At 40.2% G+C, this 21,432-nt stretch overlaps 1 protein-coding gene across 2 annotated transcripts in view; it reads left to right on the top strand.

Moving 5' to 3' along the window:
• The window catches only part of si:ch1073-396h14.1 (disintegrin and metalloproteinase domain-containing protein 10), a 51,586-nt gene extending 31,116 nt beyond the window's left edge, over positions 1-20,470 (top strand). For both annotated transcript variants that reach the window (XM_036587104.1, XM_036587105.1), the window contains 7 exons: positions 5,828-5,991; positions 10,483-10,654; positions 13,239-13,383; positions 15,296-15,479; positions 15,810-15,909; positions 16,884-17,104; positions 19,291-20,470. In XM_036587104.1, coding sequence (XP_036442997.1) covers positions 5,828-5,991; positions 10,483-10,654; positions 13,239-13,383; positions 15,296-15,479; positions 15,810-15,909; positions 16,884-17,104; positions 19,291-19,404 — 1,100 coding nt within the window. In that variant the 3' untranslated portion in view covers positions 19,405-20,470. The remainder of the gene's footprint in view (positions 1-5,827; positions 5,992-10,482; positions 10,655-13,238; positions 13,384-15,295; positions 15,480-15,809; positions 15,910-16,883; positions 17,105-19,290) is intronic.
• The last annotated feature ends 962 nt before the right edge of the window (positions 20,471-21,432 follow it).

Genomic DNA, 21,432 nt, shown 5'->3' with positions numbered 1-21,432 from the left:
TCCTCCTGCAGTCCAAAGACACGCAGTTGGGTTAATGGATGTACTTGTGGTATACGTTAAAGTATACTTTTATAAACTAAAAATTGGGCCAATTTAGCTCCAAGAAGTTTACTTAATAAAATTAATTTTAAGTATATTTTTTTTTGTAAAGGTTTCTCAGGACCCCCGAGACCGTCCACTGTTTGTTATCTCACTATTGGGAGTTGGGTGAACATGAATACCACCCATCCCATCCTCTCAGACAGCATTATAGAGTTGTTGGTTTGTAATAAATTGCTGACAAGGCTGGTGATTTATCTGTGTTTTGAATTTTGATATATAATTTTGATATATTTACATCTTTCTGAATCCAGACAGCAGAGTCTCTTACACAACACATAAGTGAATGTAATTAAGTGGTCATTGACAGTAAAACGGATACAATGACCTCAAGGGCTTTCCTGATCTTGTAGCCTCCATAAATCAGTAGATTTCCATGTCCATGGCTAATATGCACCTTTCCACCTGTCATTCAAGCAAAATCCTTCGCTTAGTGGACATGCTGGAATTCTGCAAGAACACTAATTCTACTGCTATGGAGCCGTATGCAAACGTTTGTACACTCCCTGGCCAAAAAGACATGTTTTGTTGTTTTTCTAAGTGAAAATAAGTCAACACATCTTCTACATTGTACTAAAATATGGCATTTTGAGCACCATTTCCATTTATTTAGTTTCATATATTGGAAATCTGCTGTAATTTTTGCTCAGGCCACATTTTATATACATTTTATATATACATAAAATTCCACACTCCCCGTCTCGTCTCCAGGCTTTTTATTTTATTGTTCTGTTTTAAAACATTCGGTTATGAAAAGGTACAAAAACGAACTTTTCACCTGGAAAAACTTATTTAAGGCTCACAATCAGACCTTAAAACCACTGTTGTACCTTTGAGGGAACATTTACATTGTTTGTATCTTGATGAATGTAAATTGTACCTGCACAGAACCTTTATTTCCAATAGTATAGAGGATGTGTTAACCTATTTCCATCTCAATGAAACATAATTTGACCAGGTGTGCCCAAACTTTAGCATACAGCTGTATGGCTCAACTGCACCTGCCAACATTTAGCTACCGTTTATAAGGTTGTTCAGAGTTTCTAATAAAGTTAGAGTTTCTAATACTTTAACATATACATACACTTTAAACAATGAAGGTGCCAAATGAAATCTAAACTGATTCTTTTTGGGGCTGTGCCATAGAAGAACCTTTTCAATGGACGTTTCTTTAAGGAACCATTTTTGTAAATGAGATGTGAAGAACCTTCCACATAATGTAAAGGATCTGTACCAATTAAATGCTTTCCCTGGAACCATATGTCCAAGCCAAGAACCATTTAGGAACATCAATTATTAATTGCTCCATTAATTTATGTTTATGCTTGTTCTTTATGTTGACTTGTCTTGAGAAACCAAATTAATGTTACACCCTTAAAAAAAAGGCTCCTAAATATTTCTTAGCTTGCACATGGGGTTCCAGGGATTCACGTACAGTTTCTTAGAATGTGTAAAGACTCTGTGCATTCCACTACATTATGTTTTGTGTAAATATAACCAATACTTCTTCTATCATGTTTGGGTCATCCCTGACCGGTCGTTCTTCCTGACGCCCTGAATCTGGTTGTATCTGTCTGAGCCAGACTCTGAGGGCTCCTCAATAACTGTGTCTCCATCTCTGACAGACAAGTCATGGAGATCTCTGGAAGCAGTTACATGAGAAACCCCCTCACAATCCTAAGAAACAGACTCTGGGGAGGGATGACATCATCGCATGGTGCTGTGTGAAGAAGCCCATCTGTTTGCGATCAGTAGCATGTCGCTGGCTGGCTTTATATACTGCTGAAACTCTGAAATGGAGTGGAGCTCTTAAGAGAGAAGAAAGCAGTTCCTCTGGACCTGTCTCTCCCTCTGAATTATGGCAGAGAGCCCTGAGTCCTCCAGGCCTGTCAGCAGATCAGCGTCTCAGGAACCTCTGAGAGAAAGAGGCCAGACTCCTCCAGAGGAGAGCATAGCACTGTGTAAGCGAGTGCTTCAGGGTCAAAAAAATCCTTCTGCAATTGAAATTTCCCCCAGCCTCTCCCAGGGCTGCACAGTGAACCACATGTTAATCATGACTGTGATTTTTGGCTTCGTCAATTCATACGTACATCGTCTAAACCGCTTATCCTTCTGGGTCGCTGGAGCCTATCCCAGCTGTCATTGGGCGGAAGGCAGGATACACCCTGGACAGGTCACCAGTCCATCGCAGGGCAGACAGACAGACATACACAGTCACACACACCTAGGGGCAATTCAGCAGGTCTAATCAGCCTGACTGCATGTTTTTGGACTGTGGGGGGAAACCGGAGTACCCGGAGGAAACCCACACAGACACGGGGAGAACAGGCCACACAGGACTCCACCCAGAAATGACCCTGGTCACCCGGGCGGGAATCGAACCCAGGCCATTCTTGCTGTGAGGCAACAGCGCTACCCACTGCGCCACCATGTCGCCCGCTTCGTCAATTCATTAAACATAATTAAATGTGATAGGTGAAGTTAGCTAACTGATTTTGCAAAATTACTCAATCATTCAATGGTTTAGATGTAAACAAAATCATTCAGAGTGATTCAGTGGGAAATGTGCTTTTCTAGAGAAATTTACAGTCAGAATTGTTCACCACTACAGTACTAGGAACCAGACGTCCGAGCATTCAATGGCTCGAAAAGTTACATCCCATTAAGTTGTCATACAAAATGGTTATGAATGCGTTACTTGATACCTGAGACATTGTTTTGCGATAGTTTTGTTATAGTTAAGTTTTGGCATAAAACATACTTTCAGTATAAACTGTTACTCCAGGGTCACTTCCATGTCTCCTCTCAAAGCCCCATTCTCAACTGAGATCAACGTGCACAAGCTAACGTGGTTTTCTTTGCTGTCGGGACAAAACCTCACATCTCCATTTCTGTTGTTTTTTTTATTTTCTGACATAACTTGAAACAGGCAGTTGTCCTGTTTGATGTGTCAAAATTGTATGTTGAACGGACCAACAGAAACAGTCCAAAATTACTTGGAAAAAAATATTTCTCCATTAAATGTTAAGAACGTTTTTCCTTGTCCTGTAAAGTTACCATTTAGAGATACCAGGTTTTGTTCCGACAGCAGCGTTTTGTTGTTACTAGCCTGTAGCTACAGCTGTTCAACATGGCTAACACCAGCAGCAGCTTTTGTTTACAGTTTATTTATACAGTTTTCTTACTTCTTTTGTAAGATGGCAGGATATGTGAAGGACTTCAAGGAGGTCTGTTTCCAAAATGTCGTAGAGCCAAATCAGTTTGAACCAGATAACACAAATGAGTTGCAACGGCTTGAAATTTCTCTAAAATAACGCATTTCACACCAAACCACCCTTAATGATTTTGTTTACATCTAAACCTTTGAATGATTAAGTAATTTTGCAAAATCGGTGGAGTTCCCCTTTAACTGACTCATTTTTTTTTAATTGACTCAACAAGTCAACATGAATATGAAATTATAATGCATTTTTCTTCCACACTATGACGTATTTCCAGGTCAAACACAATATCGTAGAACATCCAAACTGAATCTCTCTGCTCGCTGTTGGTGGTGTTTTTTTGTTGTTATGGAACATAATTGGGTTACTAAACATTCCAATACACTGATTGCTATTGCAGAAAGTCTTACAGTGAATCTAAAATACAGAGTTGTGCTATTTATGCTTTCATCATTTTCAGAATGCATCGTTATCCAGATAGAAATTTAGCTCTGTCAGTCTTACTAGCAAACTAGCTGCTTTAGCAAGTAACTTTAGAGCTCTGTATTGTTTACATTTTGCCTTCCTGTATTAACCATGTAAACTTAATCCAAACAAATGTGCCAAAATCCTCAACAGTTCTGTATAAAACCCAGATCTTTTCGTTACTATGTACAGAAGAACTTTCATAGATTCAGAGAAAGAGAAAGCTGTATTTGCTGTTTGTGCTGAAGGCCAGTCTACTCTTGCCTGGTTGGCTAAATGCAGTGCAGCTGCTACACTCATTCACATAAAGATTAGCTTCTAACTTTTTCGCTGCATGGCGAGGCAGATTTCACCACACTGCAAACCGGCATGTGGGACGTGATGCGGCAGAGCTGTTCGCTGAAGTTAATAGGATGCGGTGAAAAGATGGTACAAGTGGATGTATGCCACCAGGCTGTGAGCTAGCTGAGCTTTTGTTTTTTTAAAACTGGAATTATTTAGGATTTTGCCCACTTTTCCCACTGACAAACATCCGCCAGTCTTAGTGTTATTAACAGAGCAGCTTCGCAGAACCAGCCACACCATCTTTTCTCAGATTTCTTAAAGCCCTGCTGAAAAATCCAGCACAGGCCAGCAAGCATATGTTGATCTAAGTTGACCTATGCTGAGTTGTGCTGGTCTAGTGCTGATCTGGTTCTGATTTAGCTGGTCAACGCAGCATATCAACTTTCATTGCTGCTGACCAGCATACCAACGTCCAAAACACAACATATGCTGGTTTTTCTGGTGACCAGCCATGATGGTCTGTGCTGTTTTTAGCAGGGAGGAGACATACTTTGCTCTATTTTGTATTTTAATTAAATATAATTCCATACGTTTGTCAGAAGACAACTGTAAAGAGTTGACAACACCTTAATTCCGTCTTTGTTTTATGTGCATGTTCCTGGTCATTTACTCCTCAGTGAAGAAAAGGTCATTTTATGGGTGTTAATTTTGTATGCTAATGTCCACTACAAACTAATCCCCAAATCATGAGAATGTGCCCATAAACAGGTCAATACACAGTAATGTTTAGTGCAGAAAGCTTGCAATTCATTTTGTAATTTTTCTTTACCTGTTTTTCAGCTAAAGATTTCAGCTAAGCATTTCAATGTTAGCATCAAGCTAAAGGTGGTTAATTTGCATTTCATAGCAGCTCCCTAGACAAAACACAGACATTTGGGGCTCATAACAGACATTCAAGTAGCATATGCTTTACTTTGAATATTACAGTTTGGATGTTTACCTTCAGTAAAGATTTAAACTCAAAGCCTTTTCTGAATATTATTGTAGCCTGTAAGCTTCACTAAATGTCCAGCTAAATGCAACACTAGGGTGAAGGCTAGCATGTGTATCCTCCAAGACATGTGAAGCAACTGCACCTTTTCAAAATGCTGCTTATGCAAAATCATTAAACAGCTCAACACGCTTGGAGGAGAACACTAACAGCTTATTAGACACCAATGTTAGTTACCATCATGCTGAGTGATGTGAGGAGAGGGAAGACCATCCTACCCATTCAGTGAAAGAAACTCCTGGTTTCCTGGCAACAGTTAACTTTGGCATCACTGGAGATTGAACCCGTAATCTCCTGCTGAGAAAGCCAACACTTAGTTGCACCACTTCGGAGCCAAGCTGAGCGTTTTCTTTTGAAGATGGTTGGGGTGGGAGAGGGAGGTGAAACATGATATTATTATGTGAAACATGATGTTATTTTATTTTATTCCCACCTCCTGCTGCACAGTGTCATAATCAAAAATCACTTTTTAGATTTAGAGAACATGAAAACGGGAATTTCATCTTTTAACTGATATGATATGATTAATGTTGCTTAAAATGACCAGACACACAAACTAACAAGGTACAAAGTCAATTCTGATTTTCATTTTTAATCTCAAGTTCACAGGCTTGTGTTTCTGTCAAAATAAGTGTGAGTATAATTGCCTTTTCTATGTAGGCGTCTTTATTTCTTCTTTCTCCTTCACCCTCTCTCCTCTGTTCAGATGACTGGGGAGGGATCTGCTCCAAAAACCTGCTTCTGAAAGATGGCCGTACGTCCAGCCTCAACACTGGTCTGATCACTCTGAAGAACTACGGCTACTATCTCCCATCCAAATTCGTCCATCTGACCTTCGCTCACGAACTCGGCCACAGCCTGGGTGCTCCTGTGAGTCTTAGCTTTCTCACCATCAAAGCAGAAGATAAACACAACTTCAGGGTTCCTTACGCTATGGTTACTAACCCTGCTCGTGTGGTAGCAATTAAAGGCTTTCCATGGAACCATATGTCCAGGCCAAGAACCATTTAGGAACATCTCTTATTGAAAGCATTATTTATGTTTTTCTTTATGTTAGCTTTATTTTATGTTAGTTCTTCTTGAAAAGACCTAATTAAAAAACCATACATTAAAATTACATCAACAAGAAAAAAGGTTCCTAAATGGTTCTTTTTTATGAAAATGCATATAGGCCTGACACCAGAGGAGAGCATAGTGTTGTATAAGCCAACAACAGAGTGCTTCAGAGTCCCAACTGTGGGACTGCACAGTTATTTATATTATATATTATATATATATTATAATCGTGATTGTGATTTTTGGCTTTATCAATTAATTAAACATAATTAAATGTGATATTAGTGAACTTAGCTAAGTAGTTAATGTTAGATATTGCTTTTTAATTGACTCTGGTGAGATGATCAAAATTTTAGAGTTCCTCGTGGTACACAGTTGTTCCTAAAGGAGCTTTAAATATTTGTCGAACTGCTTATCCTGGGTTTAGACGTCGGTTTTCAAAATGTTGGGCTCGGGTTGGGTTCAAATCTCATGTCCGGGATCTCAAAGTCTGCCACAGATTTCCTTTGCATTTCCCTCACATCAGTTTTTCTCCTTATTTTATTCTCTCCTGTCGTGCTAGATTCACTCACTCATGCTGTTGACAGAATTTAGCACCAAGGTCCGCAAGGCCCACGCTGTGGGAAAAATGAATGCATGGGTAAAAAAATCTAATTGATTCAGGAAAATACAGTTTAGTGCTGTCAAACGAGTGTTTACATTATTGTGATTGGCCAAGAATATGTTGTCTTTATGGTATATATGGTATGTTGTATGTTACATCTATTATCTGTAATATTTTCTATGTACGGAAAGACGATTTAGGATTAAAGAATTGAAGGCTCATTCTATCAGCACCACATATTATTAATGAAAGGTTATCCAGACTTGTTGTTTAGGATGATGTTTTTTATTTCATCTATCTGTGATCTAATGATGGCTAGTATTGTTGCTATCATTAAGCACAATCATTAAACATGAGAGGTTTTATTCAGCACTCCGGGTGAGAACATTTTGGGTGAGAAAATTTTGTGGAGCTCAGGTCAGTTTTGGACTTGATTACGGTTCAGGTCAGGTTCAGACAAAATTTTAGCGGCTTGGTTAGCTCCGAAAACTTGATTATGTGGTTCGGGTCGGGCCAGGTCTGACTCAGACAGAAAGTTCTTGAGTTGTGTTGGTGTTAAGAACAGAATTTTAGGCCTTATTAAAGCTCTAGTTCCGAACCCTAAACACCAAAACACCTAAACACCAAAATATGCTGAATGGGGTACTTCAGGACCAGAATTAGATATCAATGGTGGAAGGTCTCTAACAATTGGACAAGAGAGGGACTGAGTTAGTGTAAATAACATCATCACTAATTCGTGACTAGGAATGGGTATTGTTAATATTTTTTCCATACCAACACTGATATCTTAATTCCGATGTTCTCAATACATTATTTTTTTTATTTATAACCTGAAGTGGGTGTCCATCATTGTTTTATGTAGGCTGTAACATAATTAGAATATAGCTGAGCTTGTTATGGTTCTATATAGAACCACTCCCTCATTCAAAGACCCTTGAAAAGCACCCCTTTATTAAAAGAGTGTACTGTTATGAGATTCCCTAAAAAGTGCACGCTGAAGACATAAAATCTGAGTGTTTCAACCTGAGCTAGTGTTAGTTGCCTTGTGCCAGTGACACAATAGATGTCTTTATTTACAGCTACACTCTCGAGCAGATCTGAATTAATGAACAGGTGTGACCTTTTCCCTCCACCACCTTCTACTGCGTCTGTGCTGGAGGCAGCCATGCTGCTTATGCTTCCTCAGCAGCAGATTCTTCCTCAGCGTTCTTTGGCAGATCCGTTCTAGTTCTGCTGTCTCTGTCTGAATATAAATTACGGTACTTTTGGCACTAGTTGGACAGCATAACTCATTGTTTTCAGCCTTAGTTTGGAGGTAGTGGAGAGGATCAGAGGGTTCAGTTCACCTGTGATTAATGACATGTTGGTCCATAGCCCAGTTCCCTCAGTCTGATACTGAGGCCTCTGTATACAGTCTTTACTGAGGAGCACTCCCTGGTGAGTAATCACACAAAGCAGAATGAAAAGATTTTCTGCAGCACCTACAAGGAAAGATTTTCTGCAGCACCTACAAGGTAAATTATAATTATAACATAATTTAGGTAAATTATGCTTTATCTAAAGCTACGTGACACCTACAAAAGCCAGTTTTGTGAAGTTAACAGAACTTCAGGATTCCTTACTCCTTGCTGGTCCTGGACTGCCCCTGTCCTGCACATTTTTGATGCTGTATGTCAGGTTATGCCATATTTGTCATGACAACTGAAATAAACCTACAGTCTTTTGCAAAAGATCCTCTACTGACAGCACATTTTAATGCACAGTTACTGTTTATTCGCTTAATTTAACATTAGAAAAATATAAAACATAAAATGTGACCAGTGAAAAAATTATACCACATTTTTCACATGTTAAAAGAAATTGTGCACTAAAATGTGCATAAAAATACCATATTAAAAAAGTAACTACACCCTAAGACCTTTTTTTCATTAACAGCTGAAATGCACTGCTCTGTAATAATAAAATATACCAGCCTTGCCTGAAATGTCAACACATCTTTCCAAACTGTAAAAACATTTTTATCGTGGTCAGTTCTGCTATAGGCGCGGATGACGTGTCTTCGTACCAAAGTGCGTTGACACGTCACGTTATGCAAATCAGTCAAACAATGTTACCACCCCTGATGACACCCTACCCGTGCTGTGCTCATAAACGTGAAAGCATAGGAGCCGAGAGAGAGCTGAGCAAAATACCCCCAGCACTACGTCACAAAGTTGTTATGATTAGCACATTTTTTCATAATGTTCAACATAAGATTAGGCAACCTGAAGGACTGATTAAGCGAGGATTCTTGCAAGTCTCCATATAGCTGCTGATAAGTGCCATGAGCAGTTTGCAGAGTGTAAGGATTTAGGGACACTCCAACAAACCCTGGATGAGAGTCACTTTATTCATTCGGTATTCAGTACATCTAAGAAATCAGGACTCGGGTTATATCAAATATGGACCTGCTGAACAGATAATCAGAAGCTAGCTGTCACAATTTTAGGGAATGTTCAATCGTTCGGACAGCTCTTCGGCTGGCTGTTAATCATTTTCTGGCACTACGTTAACTCTTTGGCTGCTTGAGTCAGTGGTAAATACTGGTAAGGCTCAAGACGCACTGGATGATCAGAAACTTCTTCCCCTGTTGAAGATGGGGATGGTAGTGGAGAAAAATCGTGAACCTCGTAGGACCTCTCAGTTGGACCTCTCAGTTGCAAAAGTGCTGTTTGTTTTTGTCACTCTCCATATTTTTCTGGTAGCTGTTAGCTATGAAAACGCAGCAGCTCAGCCCACCCAGTTTCCCTTGCAGCCCCACCTCCAAACATGTACATCACTGCAGTGCCCCTCCCAGCATTTTCCCTTCCATTTTTGAGCGTTTTTTGAAGTTGAGCCAGGGGTGGAGTTCTCTGAAAATAGTGGAATGTAGTTACTCTTTCAGGGTTTCCCTGCAGAGCATGTGTTCACTTATTTTCACTGAGAAAAGCAACAAAACATGTAATTTGACCAGAGGTATTAAAACATTAGCATATAACTGTACTTATGAAGAATCTGGGACTTTAGGAGAGCAAAAAGAGGCATGGTGAGTAAGTGGTCAGCTCTTTGAGATGTTTTTGTCTAGCAGGCATGAACAAACTGCAGACATAATTGGGCTAATTGGAGAAAAAACAGACATCACATGCTGCAGGGCATGCGTGACTTGAAAGGTATCTGCTTGCTTACTGGACTCAGCCAACATCAGAGACACGACACGCATCAGTTCTGACTGGTTGGAATGGACATTTTTAATCTGCCGCTCTGCACCAAAACATTTAGTTCATGTCAACTACCATAAACATGAGGTAAACCCTGGAGGTGGAGGCTTGTCCACGTTTGCTCTGGGAATCAACCATGATGCTGGCTTTTATGGTCAATAACAATCCATCTCATTCTTTTTTATGGTCAATAACAAGCAGCCTTTCCCTCATTTCTAAAGGTTGAAAAACCTCAGGAGACACCATGTTACATTCTGTTACCCACAACAACTGCACAACTGCCTTTTTCATGCATGGAACTATCAGGCCTGTTATCAGAAGCCTCATGCTCTTACACCAGCATACAACATATAGGAATCTGAGCAGTAATACAGCATGAACCCCTGAAGGTTGACACTGTGCTTTGAAGTCAAGCTCAACTCACTGATCCATCTCCGCTTTCTGTTTTGTTTGACGTGTCAGCACGATGAGGGCTCGGACTGTGGGGGCCTGGAAATCACCAAAGGGAAAGGAAGATTCCTGATGTTCCCACATGCTGCAGACAAGATCCTGGAGAACAGTGACCGTTTTTCACCTTGCAGCCTCCGCCACATCAGCCGCCTGCTGAAGATCAAGAAGGACAAATGCTTTGTGGGTAAGACGTGTCAAACTGTAGTGATAGACCCTTCACTGAATGCTGTAATCTAACATATGGTAAGTGCTCAAGGGTAGTTTTGGGACACTTCTGTCATGATTTGGTTTTTAGAATTATTTAATTTGTTCATGTATTGTGGAAAATTTCCTTTACCATATTCAAAAGTACATAATTTCAGTTATATTATAACTTATCACTCAACACTACAGCTGAGTAATAGCAAGCTAGAAAACATTTACTTAACCCCCCATTTTACTTCAAAACAAATGTTGGGACACTAATTCAGATGCACATGTTCAAACCAAAGATCTGTATCGCACCATCCAACACACTTGACTCTAAATTTTACATGTTGAAAGTTAGAAAACTAAGAAAACATGAATTATCAGTTGAATTAACAAAAAGGATTAAAGGTAAACTGAAAATTCCAAAAGAGTGAAAAATGTACTAAAATAGTGGAAAGAGACTGGACGTGTTCAAAACCTGCCTCACTCTGGCCATCCAAAAGAGAACATCCAGCAAAGCTGGCTCCTCCATGTCTAAAAGACTTTAAACTGTCATCCAAAAGAAGGGATATGCAACAAAATACTGGCCTAAATAAAATGCTAAATGCTGACCTACATAAAGGTAAGAGACACTAATGTTTGTCCCGCGAAAGTTTCAATACTTTTACCTTTATAAGTTTTCAATTAATTAATGGGATCATTTTGAGTTCCAGTTAGTAAATATTGCTACTATTGCTGGATGTTGAAACTTTTCCAATGTATATAAATGAATTAATGATGCATTCATCTTGGAAAGTTATAATTAAACAAAATATAAATTGTATTTAAAGAGTGTCCCATAACTACTGTTTAGCCCTGTTATTGATTCACCTCATTGAGAGGCGCCTTAGCAAAAACAGCTTAGATAAGTAGAAATGTATCAGGTCTTTTTTATAAGTAGTCTTATTTATACTTATTATGTACTTCTTAGTATATTCAGCATCTATCATGGTTTTCTGAGGCTCCATTATTCTTATTTTGGGATCTTTTTAGCCTAAAGTGCAAATAAACTCCAAAGTGAGAGGTGTCAACAACAGCAAAGCAGCCCAGAAGCTGATCCAACAGAACCCAATAAAACTAAACACAAAAAAAGTTTCTACACTCATTGTCCATTTTATCAGCTCCACTTACCACATAGGAGCACTTTGTAGTTCTACAGTTACAGACTGTAGTCCATCTGTTTCTCTGCATACTTTGTTAGCCCCCTTTCACCCTGTTCTTCAGTGGTCAGGACCCCACAAGACCACCACAGAACAGGTACTATTTGGGTGGTGGGTCATTCTCAGCACTGCAGTAACACTAACATGGTGGTGGTATGTTAGTGTGTGTTGCACTGGTATGAGTGGATCAGACACAGCAGTGCTGCTGGAGTGTCCACTCACTGTCCACTCTATTAGATACTCCTACCTTGTCAGTCCACCTTGTAGATGTACAGTCAGAGACGATAGCTCATCTGCTGCTGCACAGTTTGTGTTGGTCAGCCTCTAGTCCTTCATCAGTGGTCACATGACGCTGCCCACAGGACGCTGCTGGCTTAATATTTTTGGGTTGGTGGACCATTCTCAGTCCAGCAGTGACACTGAGGTGTTTAAAACTCCAACAGCACCGCTGTGTCTGATCCACTTGCACCAGTGCAACACACACTAACATGGCACCACCCCGTCAGTGTCACTGCAGTGCTGAGAATGATCCACCACCTAAATAATACCTGCTCTGTGGTGGTCCTGTGGGGGTCCTGATCATTGAAGAACAGGGCAAATTAGGTTAACAATGTATGCAAAGAAACAGATGGACTACAGTCTGTAATTGTAGAACTACAAAGTGCTTCTATATGGTAAGCGGAGCTGATAAAATGGACAATGAGTGTAGAAAAAAGGAGGTGGTTTTGATGCTACAGCTGATTGGTGTATACTTAAGTATAGGTAAAATCATTTTAAAGTACTAGGACAAGTGCAAATCCATCAAAACTTTACATAGCCCCTTTCTGCCTGCCCCCTAGTCGCCCATCCACGGACAGAATGGAAATTAACTTGGATACGTTTTAATTCATGTGATCAATAAAAATATTTCTCCCCATAACTCTGTTATCAGATTAACTGGGACACTGTTGGCTCTCAGTGTGTGAAATGTGACTCTGTATTGAGCTGCTAGTGAGCAATGGGGGATAAAAGGGAAGGAGTGAGAACCCTCTCCACAAACACAGCCATGCAGGGTTAAGATCGAACAGTCTCAAAATTCAGTTTGCTTCTGGTTTTCTTAATCATACACGTTCATATTGAGGGACACAGGGCCTCCGAAACAGGCAGAAATTGCATTGTTGGCTGCTGTGAAAAGGGGTTAAATTGATGTAACTGTGCAATTGGTACTCTGCCACCTCTGCCTTTTCCTGTTTTACCTGTACATGTCTCACTTTGTTTATCAGACTCTAAAATTTTCTTTAAAGACTCTAAGAGTCTTTTTAATCTTCATAAACAATTGTTTGACTAAGTATAGGCCAGAATAGGCCACATGAACATGCTATGCGTGTTGTGTCTTGTCAGTCAGTGATCAGCCCATTTGTGGAAACCTGATTTTGGAGAAAGGAGAGGAATGTGATGTGGGCCATAATGAAAGCGATCCATGCTGCTACAGTTCGAGGGGGCCAGTAGGCTCTCAGTGTCGGCTGAAGCCCAACGTGCAGTGCAGGTTAGCCCCAGTTTCCGTATTATGTTTACAACATTTAGCTTTTATTTATCATTGCTTTAATTAGCAACTCCTACTTCCACTCATTGACCACTTTATGAGGTCCACCTACCTTATAGGTCCACTATGTACCCTCACAGGCCACTTCATTAGGTATACCCACCTTTTATCTACATTCATTGTCAATTTTATCCGGTCCACTCACCATCTAGGTGCACTTTGTGGTTCTACAATTACAGACTGTAGTCCCTCTGTGTCTCTGCATAATTTACCCTGTTCATCAATGTTCAGGAACCACCCCCCCCCCCCCCCCACCCCCACACCGACCCCCACACCACAGGACCACCACAGAGAAGGTATTATTTGGGACGAAACTCGATCTGATCCACTCATACTACCACAACACCCACCACCATGTCAGTGTCACTGCTGTACTGTTATCCACCACCTTCTCTGTGGTGGTCCTGTGGGGTTCTTGACCTGTGATGAACAGGGTAAATTATTCAGAGGAAATGATGCACTACAGCCTCTAACTGTAAATATACAAAGTACACCTATAAGGTAAGTGGACCTAATAAAGTGGCCAGTTAGTGTAGGTGTACAAACTGTAGTCCATCATTGGTCAGTTTCTGACCACAGGACTGCTGTTGATATACTTTGGGTGGTCCATTCTCAGCACAGCAGTGACGCTGACATAGTAGTGAGTGGTTGTTTTACATGCATCAGTTATAATGCCAGGTTGACTACCACCCAAAAATATCCAGCAAAGAGCAGCTCTGTGGTCATGGATTATTTTTATTTGCATGGGATGTAGCGGAGCTCTGTAGGTAAAGCGTGGGAATGAGATAATTAAATCGTGGCCCGACTTAGTAAGGCATGTGAATAAAAAACCTGCCTTATTAAGCTGTGGTCACGGCTAAATGATCTCTTTCTTGTGCCTTACTAAATCGTGGCCACTACTTAATTATCTCGTACCCATGTCTTACTAAGTCGTGGCCACACATTAGGATCTCATTCCTCCCGTTAGTACAGCGTGGCCATGCATTATTTTTAATTATATGGGATGTAGCGGAGCTCTGTAGGTAAGGTGTGGGAATGAGATAATTAAGTCGTGGCCACAACTTAGTCAGGCATGGGAACAAGATCATGCCTTATTAAGCTGTGATCAAGGCTTAATGATCTCATTCCCACACCTTACTAAGATCTTACTAAATCATGGCCACACATTAGTCTTGTTCCCACATGATAATATGGCATGGCCATGCTTATTTTGTTAGGTAAGGCGTGGGAATGAGATAATTAAGTCGTGGCCTCGACTTAATAAGATGTGGCAATGAAATCATACCTTATTAAGCTGTGGTCAAGGCTTAATTGTCTCATTCCCATGCCTTACTAAGTCATGGCCACTACTTAATTATCTCATTCCCACTCCTTACTAAGTCATGGTCACACATTAAGATCTCGTGCCCACGCGTTTATATGGCTTGACCATGCATTACATTTATTTATATGGGATGTGCTGGGCCTCTGTAGGTAAGGAGATAATTAAGTCATGGCCACAACTTAGTCAGGCATGGGAACAAGATCATGCCTTATTAAGCTGAGGTCAAGACTCACTTATTTCATTCCCACACCTTACTAAGTTGTAGCCCCTAGTTAATTATCTTGTTGCCATGCCTTACTAAGTCATGGCAACTACTTAATTGTCTCGTTCCCACACCTTACTAAGTCATGGCCACACATTAGGATTTTGTTCCCATGCATTAATACGGCGTAGCTATGCATTGTTTTTATTTATACGGGATGTACCTCTGTAGGTAAAGTAGCCAGACGTTCTCTTTGTAGCTGTCCACCTCTTCAGCCACATTTGGTCAGTGTTTTGTGACTTATGCTGACTCTTATTTTTATATCTCAGTCCTAGTCAGGGTCTGTGCTGCACCTCTGGTTGCGTCTTTAAGAACGCTGGGTTGACCTGTGAGAAAGACTCCGAATGCCGGATGATGAGTGCATGCACGGGGTCCTCTGCTTCCTGTACAAAGCCCGCCGCAAAGCCAAACATGACAATCTGCAGCCAGGGCACACGTGTTTGCCTCAATGGGGTCTGTCCAACAGCATCTCTATACCATCTCTAAACTCTTGTTAAAGTTTTTCATATTCTGAAATGTCCTGTTTTTAATCAAATGTAGTGCCAAGAGCAGTAATAAATAATGTCTACATGAGACAAATGGGCCTCTAAGAGAATGTGAATTTCAAACTATGGCTGCTCAGGGGGTCATACAGTCTGAGAAATAAGGATGGGGATTAAAGCTAAAGCATGGAACCATTTAGAGCACTCACGGCAGAGCTGTAGTTAAGCTGGTTGTGGTGATTGAAGGTGAAATACTAAGTCTTCTGCAAGTTGAACTTGTTATTTTTCTCCTCTGGAGCAGGAATGTGCCCAGTCACTCTGTGTGATACATGACCTGGAGCAATGCGACTGTCCAGGAGAGAACAAGAAGGAAAAATGCCACATGTGCTGCCAGCAGAAGGGTAACCACACCACAACAGATCCAAGCAAAACAAGTCTTGTAAACAGCTGTTTATTGTATCACCACTGGCATTGAAACCAATGCTCTCTAAAACAGAACTGAACCACATTTGGTTTTACAGTCTACCCACATGATTAGTTTTAAATTAGACACATACAGTATAGTACAAAACACAGAGACCACCCTTCATTTATTTAATTTCCAGTTAAAGTAGACCACCAAAACTGTCCCCATCGGATAAACAGCACTTACAGCTTTCATCTTTGAGAGAGAGGAGAAAATCAAGCTGCTTCAGATCTGAAAACATCCACAGGTGTTTCTGTCCATCCTTCCACTGTGAGAAGAGGACACAGCGCTATGGGTCTGAAAGAATGTGTAGCTGTCAAGAAGTTGGTACTGCTGTTGTTTTTCAGAAAATGGACTGGCCACTGTAGTGTCCAGACCTCAATATCACAATATGAATGTGTTTGATTACTTTGATCATGAGAAGCAGAAAAGGGAACCAACTTCTAAGGGATTGCAGATTTCTTTGAAAAACTCAAAGCGAGTCTTCTGAAAAGAATGAAAGCTATAATGAAGGCAAAAAGTGGACACATTAAATACTGACATATGATATTATATTTGGTTGTTGTGGTAATTTTTTGTTAAACATATGTTTATCGCTACTTTCTGACACTGAAAAATAAATATCCTAGTGGCCATTTTGACTGGAAACAAATAAATAATGTAAAAAGGTGGTCTCTGACTCTTGCACAGCCCTCCATGCCCTCCAGACAGGGCGTAAATATAATTATGGCTGTTTATTAGCGTTATATTGAGGACACGTTTGTTTGGCATGGGGTAATATGTATTGTCATAAAATCTTTTATCACAAAAACCTGAAAAAATATAGCTACAGGTTTTCATATGCCAGTAAAAATGTCAATAACATTGTTTATATATCTTATTATTGATAATGATGTTTGTTGTGATCAGGTAACCCCAATACCTGTGCAAGCACCACCTCCTCTGTTCTTTCGATGCTCTTTAAAGGAGAGCGGGTGGCTCTGGTTCCTGGAAGCCCCTGCTCTAAAAACCAGGGCTACTGCGACCACTTCCAAACGTGTCGTCTGCTGGACGCAGACGGCCCCATCGCCAGGCTGAAAAATTCCTTCCTGCACTTGGATGAATTTGATGACTTGGCAGACTGGATGAAGGTTTGTTTTTGTGTTTAGAAAGTACGGCCTACAGTGTTGTTCCAGGTTTAATTGCCCAGTCAGGAGGAATGCAACCAGATATGAAACTGTATGCTGCACTCACAGCTGTGCCTTTCGCTCTATAGTCTTGGCTGAGGTGGGGTTTGAAAACAGCCGCAACAGGACTGAGTGGATTTCAGTTCAGCCGTGACTGTATAAATTTCAGTAGTCAGTGATACGTGATTCTGGGCACTGTTACAAAATACGAACTTCCTTCACACCCCAATTATATCACTAGGTCATCTCCCCTATTTGGTTTGGTTACACTTGCCAGAACATTGTAAGTGGTAATAGTACACTTTTTTATTACAAAGTTTGCGAGTTTGGACCGTGGCCTCAACATGTGCTGGTAGTATGAGGGAAGACTGATTGAGGGAGGGGAGAGAACTGTCAGAACTCCTAGGCAGCTTCTGTCTGGGTCTAGAAGGCCAGACCCCCCTTGGAACTGTGGTAGGACTCACAGGGGACTGAGGAACAGGTAGGAGATGGGGTGGTGTTGATCGCAAGAACTTTGTCATATCTAAAACTGTCCCAAATTTCAGTTATTCCATAACTCCATTTTTAAGCAAGTTTACCTATTTTTGAACAAACTGATACAGAAAGAATTTAAGTTTGCAGAAAAGAAGTGTCACTTAAGTGAATGGGTGGATATTACTTACTTTCTGATTCTAACTTAAAGTTAAAATCAATTTGCAGACTATTCTAAAAATTAATTTGTTGATTGAAAACTGAAAAAGTTGTTTTTCCAAACATTTTAAAGTCAACAGGGGGTCTAAACTTATGACCTCCCAACAAATCAATTCAATCCATTTCTTAACACTGCAAAAATAACCACATTAATACAGGGTGATTCAAAAAGATTCATCCGATATTAAAGCGCCATATTTTTACAACCGTGAGGTGCCTAGGAACCAATCACATACCAATTGAAAAAGAGGGGAAATAGAGTTTCTGACTGTTAGTAGAAGATGGCTCCTTTCAGTCTGTGAGGAGATGAGACCCCTGAGCAGAAAGCTCTTTGCGTTCTCCACTTCAGTAAGAGTGAATCCGTCATAACTCTGCAACGTGATTTTCGTTGGCAGTGAAACTCCAACAGCTCAGAGCGTTCGGCGTTCGTTCCACAACACTGGATGATCTCTGAAATTGCACTGAAAGAGCCGTGAGTGCAGCGACACCCGACATGCTCAATCAAGTATGGGATGAATCTGACTATGGCGTTGATGTTGTCTGTACAGCTGGAGGAGGTTCATATTGAGCACTTGTAAAATTACATAATAAACTTTATGCTCATTTAAACCATTTACAGTTTACTGCAGTTTACAAGTGAAATAAATCATTTTGAAATCGGATTAATCTTTTTGAATCAGCCTGTATTTACAGTAAAATGCTAGCAGATTTAATTATTACTATAAAATACTGTAATTGTAAAGCATGAAAATCACAGCAACTGTGATTATAAACATAGTGTGCTTTCATATATCTACAATAATGCTTATTTTTAAAGCTGAAGATTCAGTTGTCTGAATGTTCAGTTGGCTGTCAGTATTGAACTGTACACAGCTACAGGTGAAGAAACCCACTGGTGGAGCTACCATGGTGCCACTAGTGCATTAATAACAATAGTGAAAATATAGCACTATCCAAAACCAGTCCCACTTTATTCACAAAACCCCAGATAGATTAACTACAAATGTTCAAAATATTAACAAATATCTGTGAAATTGTTGTAAAATCTGTGAATTGACAGATAAATGCCACATTTAAGTGTGTTCTCGATGTGTTAACTTATTTTCACATAGAAAACCAACAAAACATGCTATTGACTGGGGGTGTTCAAACTTTTGCATATGCCTTTATTTACAGTGTAAATGAAAAATTTCATAATGATTTGATTATTCTGATGTGATCTTAATAAAAAAATACACAGATTACACAACTGTCATTGAATGAACTGTGCATACAGTCGTGGAATATAGACAATGAAACAATACATGATTTTTATGTTTGAAAATAGCCAGAGAATTGTGTCTTGGCTAAAAATGAGTGCATACTTTTTTGAATATTATTAATGCATTTATACACCTTCAATGAAAAGTCATTTTTATTCAGTCTTCATACATTTGTGTTGTATTTTCTGTCTTCGGCAGGCTCAGTGGTGGGTGATTCTGCTGGCCATTCTCACCATCTCAGCAGTGATGGCCGGCACTGTCTGTCTGTTCGGACACACCCTGGAGAGTGACGACATGACATCAGCGGGTTAGCTCAGAGCAGGACAGGTCAAATACCACCGTCCCTCGCCAAATGTCATGGTTGAGTCTTCACTCAAAGATGCACAAAAAACAACGTTTTGCAAGTTTGTACAGAATCCTCAGCTTGAGTGGACTAACAGCTCGGAGATTTACACACACCTGTCTAAACATCATTTAAGTTCACTTGAACTCCTCCATCAATGCGCTTCACCTCATTTGTCCTCAGTAAGCTGTTTGAACTCCACGGCTAATTTGAGGCTTGTCTTTCGTCCAGCTTTTCACTGTTTCCCGAATAACTCAGTGCTGCTGTGTACAGATTACATTTGACGTTCCTACTGAAATGCCATGGCTTATTCTCAACCAGTGATGATGACCAGCAGCATGGAAGTGACCTCTAAGGGAAAAAACTGAGCTGCCCATTAAGTTTCACTTCTTCCTAAATGTCCTTTCCACAGAGCTTGCAACATGCTGGTGTCAGTTGGGAAATCCCATTACAAAATAAACAAACAAACAAATGAAAAGATCTTTATTTTACATAACATTTCAAAATGACTTGTTGCTGTTTAACTTCTTATCTCAAAAGTGGCCCCAGAAAGCATTTGGACATTTGTACTATACTCAAAAATGTACTGAAGGAATTTTCCACTTTTTCCCCAGATGTAGTTGATCAGCCAAAATATGTTTGGAGTCCAAATTTTGCTAATTTAGTTTAGCGCTGGAGCTCTGAATTTAACTCTGACCACATTTTGGCTGTCAAAAAAGAGGACACTGGGGGCAGGATGGCGACACGGGGCAGACAGACACAGTGGGTGGAAGGTTGGGGTGCCGGCGGTGGGAGAGGGGTGGCATTTCAAGTAATTGGTGGCACTGTGGCAATGCGTATGCAAGGGGTGGGGTTAAATAGTTGACAGATGTGTCCACAAACATGCAACTATGTTACTGAACTTTAATACATAAACAGCCACACTCTCACAAGGGTTCTCTAAAGAAAGTGGTTCTATGTAGAACCATGAACACTCAAAGAACCCTTTGCAAGATTAAAGGGTTATTTGCATGGTGAAATGGTTCTTCAGATTGATGGAGAATGTGCTGTACATGGTTTTATATAGAACCTTTTTGAAAAGGGTTCTGTATAGCACCAAAAAGTGTCCCTCTATTGTTACAATAAAAGAGCCCTTTTTGGTGCTATATAGAACCATATACAACACATTCTTCATCAATCTGAAGAACGCTTTCATGATGATCATGCAAAGGTTTCTTTGAGTGTTCATGGTTCTATATAGAACCATTTTCTTTACTAAAGAACCCTCAAAGAACCATCTTTTTTAAGAGCGTAGTCTTTAACAAGACAAATAATAAATGCTTTCATAGCCATTATGGCCAGATAATCTTATTCCTTTCCATTCAATCTTTGGCCCAAACCATAAATTAAAAACAAACAAACAAACAAAAAAATCTTTTAACACCTTTTTACATAATACTGTTTCTTTTCATGGCCATATTTAAAAATATCAGCTGCCTTGAAAAAATCCAGTATTTCGCTAGAGCAGGGGTGAACAACTCCAGGCCTGGATGGCCAGTGTCCAGCACAGTTTGGTAGTTTTCCTGCTCAAACACACCCACAAAACCTGGCACTTAACAGACGAGTTGAACCAGGTGTGTTCGAGCAGGTAAATCACCAAGTGGTGTTTATTTTAAAAAGACCTTTTTCAGATTGTCATTTTCTTTTTGGCAGTTTTCTTTCAAAAGACGGCTCCTTGTTGTTTGAGTAGTTTCTTTGCAGACTGCAGACTGTAGGCTTGCATCCAGAGTGCCTTTGTACGCTTCATGATCCCATTAACCCATCAGTGACCCCAAGCTCACCAACACCACTGTAAGAAAAACAGCCCCAGACTTTGATGTTTCCACCTCTGTGCTTTACAGATCTCTAAGTGCAGTCTGGTTGGAATTCATTTCCAGGCTTCCTCCACACAAGTAGTCAGCCATCAGTCTGATGTTGAGCTAAAAATGTTTTTCAGATGTAATCTAAAGAATTAAGGT

The sequence above is a fragment of the Colossoma macropomum genome, unplaced genomic scaffold, assembly GCF_904425465.1.
Source record: "Colossoma macropomum unplaced genomic scaffold, Colossoma_macropomum, whole genome shotgun sequence".
In the NCBI taxonomy this organism is placed as follows: domain Eukaryota; kingdom Metazoa; phylum Chordata; class Actinopteri; order Characiformes; family Serrasalmidae; genus Colossoma; species Colossoma macropomum.
The sequence above is the reverse complement of the archived record's forward strand: the minus strand, read 5'-3'. Positions and strand labels throughout refer to the sequence as shown.